Source organism: Hyperolius riggenbachi, chromosome 8 (genome assembly GCF_040937935.1).
Source record: "Hyperolius riggenbachi isolate aHypRig1 chromosome 8, aHypRig1.pri, whole genome shotgun sequence".
NCBI lineage: Eukaryota > Metazoa > Chordata > Amphibia > Anura > Hyperoliidae > Hyperolius > Hyperolius riggenbachi.
The window spans coordinates 256,691,975-256,704,892 of record NC_090653.1 but is presented as its reverse complement, the minus strand read 5'-3'; the positions used below and the strand labels follow the sequence as shown (position 1 = coordinate 256,704,892).

At 47.9% G+C, this 12,918-nt stretch overlaps 1 protein-coding gene across 1 annotated transcript in view; it reads right to left on the bottom strand.

Annotated features, from left to right (window-relative positions):
* Positions 1 to 474: 474 nt before the first annotated feature.
* ARAF (A-Raf proto-oncogene, serine/threonine kinase) overlaps positions 475 to 12,918 on the bottom strand; it is a 120,340-nt gene continuing 107,896 nt past the window's right edge. The window contains exons 14-17 of the mRNA XM_068248677.1: positions 7,826 to 7,944; positions 7,605 to 7,736; positions 4,499 to 4,633; positions 475 to 1,819 (exon numbers count right to left, since the gene is read on the bottom strand). Of these exons, the coding sequence (XP_068104778.1) occupies positions 1,679 to 1,819; positions 4,499 to 4,633; positions 7,605 to 7,736; positions 7,826 to 7,944 (527 nt within the window). The 3' untranslated portion in view covers positions 475 to 1,678. The remainder of the gene's footprint in view (positions 1,820 to 4,498; positions 4,634 to 7,604; positions 7,737 to 7,825; positions 7,945 to 12,918) is intronic.

Genomic DNA, 12,918 nt, shown 5'->3' with positions numbered 1-12,918 from the left:
CAGGTGGATATTTCCGAAGAGCTTTGGCAGATTTTGTAAATGTGGCCGCTACTGAATTCCTGAGGAGGGGAGGAGCGTCTCCCGAGTGCTGATTATGTCGGGTCAGCAGGAGCAAGGACACGGCCGCGCAGGCGCAGTGGTTTTCCGACTTTAAAGTCCGAAATTCCAGAAGTGAACCAGAGGCGGGGCCAGAGCATCGGTGAGCGGCTGCGCGGGCACAGGATGCCTGCGGGGGACCATTAGAAGCCCCGGGTAAGTTCAACTCTTCTCCCCCCCCCCCCCCTATAGTAATCCTTTAACTCTGAGATGTGACCCCCTCCCTGCTTTTTTTATATCAGAGACACTAAGAATAATGGTTTGGGGCAATGAAAAGCTAGAGTGTGTATGTAGCTTCAGTTTTTGAAATATACAATTTTTAAATTTAGGTAAAAAAAAAAAGACACTACAATATTCCAAAGAAACCATTTTTCTCTCTTTTTTTCTTTTTTACACCAAACATATTTTATTTAAAACTATATATATTACACATTCTTATATTTTAATGCAATTAAGAATTTGTATACTCCCTCACCTTACCCTTTAATTTATGTCACAAGGTTCCTCAAGCTTAGCAAGGCTCTGAAGTTCCTGCCATCAATGATCTCCTCAAAAGAGAAGACAATGCAGGAGGAAGAGAGACTGATGCTATACAGTATTTTGGAGTGCCCATCACCCTCCCCTCTAGCTGTTGAGGAAATCACTAATACCTACCACAGCTGCATGGCTTGATGGGGGACGTAGTTCCTATACAGCTACAGGAAAACAGGATTTCATTCCTGACACTCTCTTCCCCAGTCAATTACACAGATAAGCCCCACCCCCCCAAAAAAATTGTTGCAGATCTGAGACCAAAAAAAAAAAAAAAAAATCAGGCACGTCTTCAGCTAGGCAATAAATATCTTCTACGAGATGAACAATGGCTTTCGTCATCAAGATTTTCTGAATCAGTTTTCAAAAAGAACAGTTGATTCTAGACCTAGAGGCCTCTTGACTTTATGATATAGAATTTGTTTTAACAGTTAATGCATAGGGCTGGATCGCATATTCCTGATTTGCTACACAAAAAAAAAATCATTTTTATTGTTTTAAGGGTGGAGCTGCCACCTTTTCCACAATTGCTGGAAGGCACAAGTGTCTGTCCAAACCACACAAAACTCCACGTTCTTAGGGATGCATAGTTCCTGCACATCACCACAAGGTGTCAGAGAGGATGTACTTCTCCGAGGATATCACATGATTGATCACTTGAAGTCACATGACTAAAAGAGTAAAAAATAAATTCTGGGTTATGGCAAAAATTGGATTTCAGTTCCACCTCATAGATTACGGACTGCCATCAGGATGTATTGATACCAGGAATCTGAAGATTTGGAAGTCTCCGAAATAGATTAGATCTTCAGTGGGTTGATGCCCAAAAGAACTGTGGCGGATAGAGATAATACGAAAGGGATTGATTCGGGGAGGTGCAGAAAAAAAACGGGGCACGGTCAGTTAACATTGAGCGTGAAGAAGAGAGAAACCACGAGATTCCGATCCGGACATTGTACTACTTCCCGATTCGGAGACGAGAGACAGAACCTGTAGATACTGCCACCTACGGAGAGACAGAAGAAGCTGCGGGTGACCAGCACTCCTCCCGTCACTGGGGGACCAGTCGGAGAGTATTGATCAGGAAGGGGTTGAGGTCCTCAGCATTGACCGCTCGATGCAGCGATGGTTCTGAAGCGCTACGCTCTAGTTTCGGGAGCGAACGTTGTAGCAGCTCAATGGAAGAAAGTATCTGAAATGGAAATAAAGATATGGTAATAGTAGAGACTATACTAAAAATGAATGCATCTTAAATAACTCTTAAAGCCCAAGTTCAAACTACCAAGTAGGCCAACTTTTTGACACCTGAGTTTTGGTTGTAATGTGAGGGGGCGGGGTTTAGCCTATTTGTGGGGGATATACACTGGTGATGTGTGCAGGGTCGCTGGATACATCCCTGATAAAAGTTTATATACTGGTTATAGATATTTTTGTGGAATTTTCCAAGTGTGGACAGCAAAAATCTTAAGGCACCATTCTTCTTCTAGCTTTATATAAAAATGAAGCTTTGATCCATGATAGATAAATATCCAGCCCAGGCTTGCTGTTGTCAATAATAATTGTTTTGCAACCGAAGGGCACTTGACCCCTGGCAATTAGAGGCGAAACGCACATTTATCTATTTATCTGAAAAAGCCCTTACATTAATTTTCATCACTCTTACCCGATGCACAACACTTTCTACCTCTAACCTGGTTACAAACCACGTTGGGTTACCTAAACCTGACCTGCATTTCTGGCAACCTGCAGGTACCAGCCCCAATGCAGGTCAACACCCTAACTAATACTCCCCTTCCACCATCCACGTCAGTTCTGACTTCCAATGTTTGAACCCCCAGATACATCCAGCAGCTGTGGGGCATCAAAAGAAACCCCAAGAGCCAAGTTATTTTGCACTGAAACTTCTTACTTTAGGCAGTTATCCACTTATTTCTAACTAGACGAATATATGTGTCCAGCAGGAGCTGCTTAGCGGCAATCTGGACGGATATATTCGTCCAGCGGTGTTGTGGCGGGTGGGCGCTTGTTACTGGCGGCTATTACAGGGGATCGATTGGGGAGGGGAAGCTGGTGTTCCCCTGAGCCAACCGATCCCCTGTGAATTATTATTATTATTAATTTATAAAGCGCCAAAATATTCCGTAGCGCTGTACAAAGTAAGAAACAAACATGGGGTACATAATACAGACAATGGTGTACACTAATATACAAGATACATAATTAGTGACAAAATACAAAAAATGATACAGCATACAGAATACAAAATACAGAAGTGGTAATGACAGTGATAAAAGTTAAACTATGAATAAAATGTATAATGATTTCCAAGACACAAAAGGGGGAGAGAGCCCTGCCCTTGCGAGCTTACAATCTAAAGGGAATGGGGGGAAACAAGAGGAGGGGAATTAATCAACACGCCTCCTATCACAAGGCATGTTGATTCATAAAACCGCAAGTAGAAAAATGTAAAAAAAAATAAAAATAAAAAAATAATAATTGTACACTTCCTGGTAACTTCCAGGAGAGAGTGTACAGCGCCATCTAGAGGCCAAAAAGTAATATCAAAGTTGAAATAATAAAAATAAATACATTTAAAACAAGCACGTAAAAAAAAAAAAAAAAAAAAAGAGAATAAAACAAGTTTTTAAAAAAAACATACATAAATAGTTATCTTAGGGACTGAACTTTACTGTGTATGTTACTGTTATTTTTCGCCTATATGGGCTTGTAATTAGTGATGGATGCAAGACTGAAAAAATGCACCTTTATTTACAAATAAAACATTATAGCAATACGTTGTACTAGGGAAATATTTTAAATGTTGCAATAACCGGGACAAATGAGCAAATAAAATGTGTGGGTTTTATGCACAGTAGAACATATTTTAGGTATTCAAAAGGGTTTTTATTGAAAAGTGTAAACACAGCAAAGAAATATAAAAGTGCTCAACATACAGTTCTTGACATCAGAACCATCAACTTAAATATACAAAAATAAAGAGCAATCAAGAAAAGGTTCCATCATGATAAAACAATAACATTTTTATTTTAAAACTATAACAGCCGAAAACTTAGAAAGAAGGCATTTCTATTTTTTTCTTATTACTCCCCCTAAAATGCATTTACAATAAAATAATATTTAGCAAAATGTACCACCCCAAGAAAGTCTAATTGGTGGCAAAAAAACAAGATATAGATCATTTAGTTGTGATAAGTGGTGATACAATTATTGGCAAAGGAATGGGAGGAGCGCTGACAATATTGCTACCGTCTTCAAGGCTAAAGAGAACCCGTGGTGTGTTTGTGAAATCTTAATAGGACACAGGCATGTTCTGTGTACAACGACCTGCCTCTGTGTCCTTCAATTGTGCCTCCAAACCACCCACCCCCCGCTGTGCCGCCCCTTAAAAAATGCGCCAGGCTAGCAACAATTCGCTTGTCACTGGCCGGCTATTTACCTGCGCTGGTCACTCATCGCCGCTCCCCCACCACTTGTATTGCACGGCTCCCCGCCTGTGTCCGTTCCCTCCCTGCAAGCTTCCTCCAATCGGAAACTAAGCCGGAACCCGGGAAGTACTTGCCCTGTCCCTGCACATACTTGATAACCTTGCTGGGTGCTGGGATGATAGGACCATTGCCCGATCAGCACTGCACCGCTGTGTCCCCGCCTCTTCCTCCTGTGCAATGTACTGATCAGGCACCTGCCCTGTCATCCCTGCACACACCTGATAACCTTGCTGTGTGCTGGGATGGCAGGACTGTTGCCTGATCAGCACTGCACCATGTCCCCACTTGCTGGCTGCCTCTTCCTCTAACTTCCGCTAGGGCTTATTTTCAGGGAAAGAGGGTAGAATGAATTCGGGGAGCCTCACCTGGGGAAACAGAGGTCTCTCATCCCTCTTGAATTTCAAGCAGCTCTCGAGAAGTCTCCTCATGGCTTTGGGACAGTTATTGGAGACTTTGCTGAAGTCCGGACTGAGGTATCCTCGACCCACCATGAATATGATCTGCGAGAAACAAGAATACAGGTGTGAGTTATCTGCAGACTATCATGCAAAATACAATATCTTTAGAACTGTCAACAAAGTGTATTCCTCCAATTGCTAGGCTCTGATCACGCACTACGCTTTCCCCCGGGGTTACAGTCTGTAGCTCTAAAGTGGAGGATACAATTAAAAATGTTGAAATATCGGTTTTAGATGGGTGAACCATGCAGCAACAATTTCAGAAAGGTAACTCCAACCAGACCAAACTTTGTATCAGGTCATTTTGACATGGGGATCGGCAGGCGTCTAAAAAGAGGTCAATGCAAATTATCGGTAATCGGGTGCCCAATCGGCGAGTTGGGTGTGCGATGCAGCTATAAGCCGATTGGCCACTACATAGGAATTACCGTATTTTTAGGATCATAAGACAATTTTTCTCTCCCAAGAAGTGGGGAATAAAAGTCAATGGGTCTTATTGTCCGAATAAGCCAAGTGCAGAGGAAGACCTTAGCTATCCAACCGGCGCTCTCCAAGTCCTCCCATCTCCTGCCATTGTAATGACAGATTCTGTTGCTCCAAGTCCTCCATCTTTCCCGGTTTATTGGTGCCCTCTCACTGTGTGACCCCCAGAGCACATGCACAGTCAAGTAATGCAGTGAAAGAGCACTAAACCAAGAAGGACAGAGGACTCGGAGAACGCAGAGCAGCAGAATCATTAAAGAGTCATCACAGCGACTGGGGATGGAGTGCTAGGGTGCTCCGGCTGGATAGGTGATGGCTTCCGCTGCGCTCTGCGATTTTTAGTGAAGGTGGGGGCTGCAGGGGTTAGTGTAGCTGCAGGGCTTCGTGTAGCTGGTGGGAGAAGCAGGGATTAGTGTAGCTGCAGGCATTAGTGTAGCTGGTGGAGGCAGCAGGGGTTAGTGTAGCTGGTGGAGGCAGCAGGGGTTAGTGTAGCTGGTGGAGGCAGCAGGGGTTAGTGTAGCTGGTGGAGGCAGCAGGGGTTAGTGTAGCTGGTGGAGGCAGCAGGGGTTAGTGTAGCTGGTGGAGGCAGCAGGGGTTAGTGTAGCTGGTGGAGGCAGCAGGGGTTAGTGTAGCTGGTGGAGGCAGCACCTGTTCGTGTAGCTGGTGGAGGCAGCAGGGGTTAGGGTAGCTGGTGGTGGCAGAGGGGGTTAGTGTAGCTGGTGGAGGCAGCGGGGGTTAGTGTAGCTGGTGGAGTCAGCAGGGGTTAGTGTAGCTAGTGGAGGCAGCAGGGGTTAGTGTAGCTAGTGGAGGCAGCAGGGGTTAGTGTAGCTGGTGGGGGCAGCATGGGTTAGTGTAGCTAGTGGAGGCAGCAGGGGTTAGTGTAGCTAGTGGAGGCAGCAGGGGTTAGTGTAGCTAGTGGAGGCAGCAGGGGTTAGTGTAGCTAGTGGAGGCAGCAGGGGTTAGTGTAGCTAGTGGAGGCAGCAGGGGTTAGTGTAGCTGGTAGGGGCAGCATGGGTTAGTGTAGCTAGTGGAGGCAGCTGGGGGTATTATAAATGATGGGGCAGCAGTAGTGTAGCTGGTGGAGGCAGCAAGGGTTAGTGTAGCTTTTGGAGGCAGCAGGGGTTAGTGTAGCTGGTGGAGGCAGCAGGGGTTAAGGTAGCTGGTGGAGGCAGCAGGGGTTAGGGTAACTGGTGGAGGCAGCAGGGGTTAGTGTAGCTGGTGGAGGCAGCAGGGGTTAGTTTAGCTGGTGGGGGCAGCAGGGGTTAGTGAAGGTGGGGGTAGCAGGGTTAGTGAAGGTGGGGGCAGCAGGGTTAGTGAAGGTGGGGGCAGCAGGGTTAGTGAAGGTGGGGGCAGCAGGGTTAGTGAAGGTGGGGGCAGCAGGGTTAGTGAAGGTGGGGGCAGCAGGGTTAGTGAAGGTGGGGGCCGCAGGGGTTAGTGAAGGTGGGGGCCGCAGGGGTTAGTGAAGGTGGGGGCCGCAGGGGTTAGTGTAGCTGGTGGGAGCAGCAGGGGTTAGTGTAGCTGGTGGGAGCAGCAGGGGTTAGTATAGCTGGTGAGGCAGAGGGTTTTAGTGTAGCTGGTGGGGGCACAGGGGGATAGTATAGCTTCAGGCGTTAGTATAGCTGGTGGGGGCAGCATGGGTTAGTGTAACTGGTGGAGGCAGCAGGGGTTATTATAAATGATGGGGCAGCAGGGGTTAGGGTAGCTGGTGGTGGCAGAGGGGGTTAGGGTAGCTGGTGGTGGCAGAGGGGGTTAGTGTAGATGGTGGGGGCAGCAGGGGTTAGTGTAGCTGGTAGGGGCAGCAGGAGTTAGTGTAGCTGGTGGGGGCAGCAGGGGTTCGTGTAGCTGGTGGGGGCAGCAGGGGTTAGTATAGCTGGTGGGAGCAGCAGGGGTTAGTATAGCTGGTGGGAGCAGCAGGGGTTAGAGCTGGTGGGAGCAGCAGGGGTTAGTATAGCTGGTGGGAGCAGCAGGGGTTAGTATAGCTGGTGGGAGCAGCAGGGGTTAGTATAGCTGGTGGGGGCAGAGGGTTTTAGTGTAGCTGATGGGGGCACAGGGGGATAGTATAGCTTCAGGCGTTAGTATAGCTGGTGGAGGCAGCAGGGGTTAGTGAAGGTGGGGGCCGCAGGCGTTCGTGTAGCTGGTGGGGGCAGAGGGGGTTAGTGTAGCTGGTGGGGGCAGCAGGGGTTAGGGTAGCTGGTGGTGGCAGAGGGGGTTAGTGTAGGTGGTGGGGGCAGCAGAGGTTAGTGTAGCTGGTGGGGGCAGCAGGGGTTAGTGTAGCTGGTGGGGGCAGCAGGGGTTAGTGTAGCTGGTGGGGGCAGCAGGGGTTAGTGTAGCTGGTGGGGGCAGCAGGGGTTAGTGTAGCTGGTTGGGGCAGCAGGGGCTTGTGTGGCAGCAGGGGTTAGTGTAGCTGGTGGGGGCAGCAGTAGCTGCAGGGGTTAGTGATATAAATTACCTATATCTCTTAGTAGCAGCACCACCAGTCGGCACTGCAGTACGTACTCACCAGACTTCATGAAAGAGAATTGCTTCTCACCTGATCTCTATTATTGATATTTGCATAAGGTAACAATCCAGCCATCAGCTCGTACAGGACAACTCCGTAAGCGTAGACGTCAGACTGGAAGCTGTATGGACTGGACTCCTGCATCCTGATCACCTCTGGGGCCTGCAAGAAGGAACAGACCCAGCATAAGAACCCGCAAAACATCTTCCTCCCCCTTCATCCCCAAAACAAGAGGGAGGCCAGGAACTCACCATCCACAGGATGGAACCACTAGGCTGTTCCACTTGCTGCGATCCGCTCCACCGCGTCTTCACCGTGGCCAAACCAAAGTCACCGATCTTAACAGTGAGGCCCTCATGGAGGAAGATGTCTTTTACAGAGGGTTAAGGAAGAAAAGGGAGGGGAATGTGGGAAGAGCCCAAAAAAAACAAATATAGAGTAGTATGTTCATTAACCACAGGAGGGAGACAATGAACAATGACACTCACAAAAGTGTACCACAGCAGTGCCCACACAGCAGGCAGGTGACAACCCCAAGCACCCTCTCTGTGGGGTAGAACAAACTCCAGAGAAAAAATCCTCCGCTCATGAGTGGAAAAAAACTAACAATATTTAGTCAACAAAGTTAAATTTTTTTTTTTTTCTTAAAGTTTAAAAAGGAGGAGGTAGATATGAACATGCCTCTTCTCAGGGGAAACGCTCAAGAGTGAGATAAATTATTATAGGTGTTAATAATCCAACAAAACTCATAAAATGCAACATATTTCTCTGGACTAGGTTCCAGCTTCATCGGGCAAAGGTCAGTTCCTGCTTACAGCACTAAGGCCCTCCTATTGAGATTCTGCGCTCGTTTCTTACCTGATGAAGCTGGAAGCTAATCCCGAGAAACTCGTTGCATTCTATGAGAGCTGTTTTTTGGAATATTAAAGCTATAATTATTTATCTCGCCCTGGCCTGAGAGGAAATTTTTGGTGCATCTGAACCTCAAGTCCAAGAAGGTTAAAAATGGGTCCCATGTGACCGACCAGTGCCTGTAATGATATCACAAAACCATCAGAGTGATGTCATACCTTGTTACTTACCTGGTCATACCTTAAAGGACACCCGAGGCGAAAATAAACGAATGAAATACAGGATTGTATCCAACTTTCTTCTCCTAAAAATGACTTTTTAAGATATTCCAGTTTTATTGTATGTTTAAAACTACTTTTAACGTTTTTATTGTTAATGACACATTCATTGAAGTATGCCAGAGCTAAAATCTATGAACTATTGATCCTTTTTATCGCTTTCCTGCTCTCAGAAGCCATTTTCTGCTAGGATAGTGTTTTATAGTAGGAATTTCTTATCAGTGAGGGCCTGTTTCCACTACACGCAGATTCTGCATGCAGAAAACTGACTCCAATCAATGCCTATGGGAAATCTGCATCAGAAAAATCGCGTTCAGTGGAAACAGGCCCATAGGCATTAATTGGAGTCAGTTTTCTGCATGCAGAATCTGCGTGTAGTGGAAACAGGCCCTGAGGGTCACACTGTAGTCACTTCCTGTCTAAGTTAGGATTGGGTCAGCCACTAACATACCTGATATTTAACTCTTTCAGGCAGAGAAAGAAAAAAAGGAACACAGCATAGTTATTCGTGTGCTAGGCACTGTACATACCCATGTCTATCTCATGTCACCTCAGTTATCCTTTAAAAGCCGTAGTTCAGACTCCTATTTTAATGCATATGATGGTAAATTTGCATTAATCATTAGCGCAAAAAGTTTTGTGCATTGTATGTTTGCAGAAAATGTAAGTACCTGACTGACTGTAGTGGCTGGATAGTGTAATGTATACTTATATCACCAGGCGCTGATGGGTTCCTATCTAAATAAGCAGCGTTGTAAGACAAGGGATCCCTTAAAACCCAGAAGTATATTGCAATATCAAATTCAGTCTAACACGCGCTGGATAGTGTAATGGTTAACCACTTGCCGACCAAGTGATATCCCATTGATCTGTGCTGGGTGGGCTCTTCAGCCCCCAGCACAGATCGTGTTGCAGGCAGGGCGATCAGACTTCCCCCCCCCCCTTTTTCCCCACTAGAGGGATGTCCTGCTGGGGGGGGTCTGATCGCCGCCGCTCTGCTGTGCCTTACGGGGAGGGGGCTCCTCAAAGCCCCCCGCCGCAGCGCTATTCCCCCTCCCTCTCCTTCCCTCCCTCTCCCTGGCTCTGTGGGCGGTACAGGACGTCGGTACCGCCTCTGATAGGCTTCAGCCTATCAGACGGTGGCGATCCCCGGGCTATCAGAGGCCGGGGATCGCCGATCTCCTTTACGGCGCTGCTGTAGCGCCGTACAGAGTAAACACCAGGGATTTCTTCCCCACGTGTTTACATTTCGCCTGCGAGCCGTGATCGGAGGCTTGCAGGCAGTTCACGGAGACACCGCTCGTGTTTCCATGGAAACCTGCAGACAACCAGTTTACGCCAATCGGCGTTAGCTGGTCGTCAAGAGGTTGAGGGCTCCGCCTCTGACAAAGGAGACCTGGGTTCGAATCTCAGCTCTGCCTGTTCAGTAAGCCAGCACCTATTCAGTAGGAGACCTTGGGCAAGTCTCCCTAATGCTGTGTACACACGTTGCGATTTCCCGTTCGATCCGCGGGATCGATTCAATTATTTCCAACATATTCGGTTTCGTTCGATACAGCCATCAATTTTGCATACTTATGCAAAATCGACGGCTGTATCGAACGAAACCAAATCGAACATGTCGGAAATAATCGTTCGATCCCGTTCGATTCCGAGGATCGAGCGGGAAATTGCAACGTGTGTACCCAGCATAACACTGCTTTGAGTCCGCCAGGAGAAAAGCGCGATATAAATGTTATTTGTCTTGTCTGTCTTGTGACTGGGATTAGAAGAGATGACAATCTGATTTTCTGTCCAGACTTGTCCCCTTATCCGATAATCTTCTGCATGGGACAGACAGACCTGCTAGTCTCGACTTGACTTGGCAGCTGATCAACCATCCAATTCTTTAATTATAATCGAATGAAAATACTGCCAAGAGCATCCCTGATCGATGATGCAACCAATTTCGGACCAAAATTGGTCACATGTATTGATCGGATATGCTAGGAAAACTTGGTCTTGGTCGAGTGTGCAGTAGTTGCGGCATGCTATAATCTCGAACAACGAACACAACACAATGAGCAGTTATTTACCTGCCGCCGTCCACGCTGCCGCCATCCGCGCACTTCTGCCTTCAGGCCCCACGTGACTACTGGCATATAGTACATGAGGAGCGTCACATCACACACTCGTCCCACATGCTAGAACGCTGGCAACCATGTGAGGGTGCAAATGCTTAAAGGACTTCCAAGGCCAAATGTCAAAAAAAGTTAAATACCTGCATCACTTTTGTAGGCACTAACATGGCCGCATGAGCTGGCCGCGGCTGTGCATTTCGCATAGCCGCGAGTGCGGCTGCGCAGCTCTAGGGCCAACCCCCCCCCCCCCGATCCACGCAACAGGAAACAGCCTGTTGCATGGATCGGGGGATTGGCCCTAGGGCTGCGCAGCCTCACTCGCGGCTATGCGGACCACACAGCCGCGGCCAGTTCATGCGGCCATGTTAGTGCAGGCAGGAGAACCCAACCCAGGGGCTATTGAGCGGCAGGGACCCGGCGGAACGGCGAGGAGAGCGTGGACGGTGTCCTCCGTGCCTATAAAAGTGATGCAGGTATTTAACTTTTTTTGACATTTGGCCTCGAAAGGCCTTTAAAGAGAAACTGTGACCAAGGATTGATCATCATCCCAATCAGTAGCTGATACTCCCTTTCCCATGAGAAATTTATTCCTTTTCTCAAACAGACCATCAGGGGGCTCTGTATGACTGATATTGTGGTGAAACCCCTCCCACAGTGTGATGTCAGGACCATGGTTCTGACATCACACTGTGGGAGACTTGTTGCATTGTGGGAAATAACAGCCGTTTCCAACTGCCAATAAAGCAAGCAGCATCTCCTTGCACTGACATCACCTGCCAGCAGTAAAAATGTCACCATGTAATAAATGTCAGAATGTAAATCGGGGAGAGGAAAGATTTTACAATGGGCAAACACTGACTAAATCATTTATACATAATTATTGTAAAAATTAAGCACTTTTGTTCATTATGTTATTTTCACTGGAGTTCCTCTTTAAGCATGAGAACGAGCCACGTAAAGTATAACTGTGCGGGCACCGGGGGAAGGACATGAAACATTAGGGGAACAGTGGCTGTGGGCAGCGATGTGGCGTCACAAGGCCAATACCTGCAAGATTACATGCTGAAATTGATCTGTAATCGGTCTGTAGTTTATGGCGGCCAAAAGATCTTTCTCACATTCAATCAGAGAGAGATCTGTCTCCTGGTTGATCAGCCGCCAAAAATCGCTGGATGTACGGATACCTCTTCTCTGAACACAGAATGATGATAAGTTAATTGGTTCCTCTAAAGCAGGGGTCTCAAACTCGTGGCCCATTTGCGGCCCTCGATACAATATTTTGTGGCCCTCGTCGGCAAAAGCTTACTTATAGTTTGTTTCAGTGCTCCCAAGTAATCCGCCGCATCCCCACCGCTAAACGAGTGCTGCAGAGCCCCCAAATCGCCCAGGGGGCAATCCGCTGGCATTTCCTGGAAGGGGCAGAGCTTTCAGCTTCAGCTCTGCCCCTCCTGACATCAATCGCGGCGCATCGCCGCCTCTGCCTGCCCCTCTCTGTGAAGGAAGCGTGAGAGGGGCGGGCAGAGGAGGCGCTGCCGCTCAATCAGCGCGGGAGCTGCTGATTGATCGATTCCCTTATGCGGCCCAGCCTCATCCTGACTTTGCCTCCTGCGGCCTCCAGGTAAATTGAGTTTGAGACCCCTGCTCTAAAGCATTGGCTTAGACCATAAAGCCTGTGATATGGATGCAAGACTATGACTATGGTAGGGATGAGGCCCGGTTCACATTAGCGTTCCAGGTCCGGCTTCCCCGGAACGCTCCGTACACAGCGGATGGTGAATGGATACATTGTTAATCAATGTATCCATTCACACTCGTGCGCCGTCCGGATCCGATTCGGGAACGCAGCTCCGGGACGATCCGGCTTTTTTTCCCAACATGCTCTATTTTTCAGTCCGTCCCAGTGCGGCTGCGGACCCGGGCCGGATCCTGACCCTTCGCATGCGGCCATGCTGTGCAATGAGAAACGGATGTTTCTCATTACACTGGCAATAGGACCGGATGCTTCCAGCACCGGTCCTATGCCACTTGGGGGGCCCGGACTACACGCCGGTATCCCCCATGCTTGCGGTGCCTTTCTTGCACTGCAATGTATCT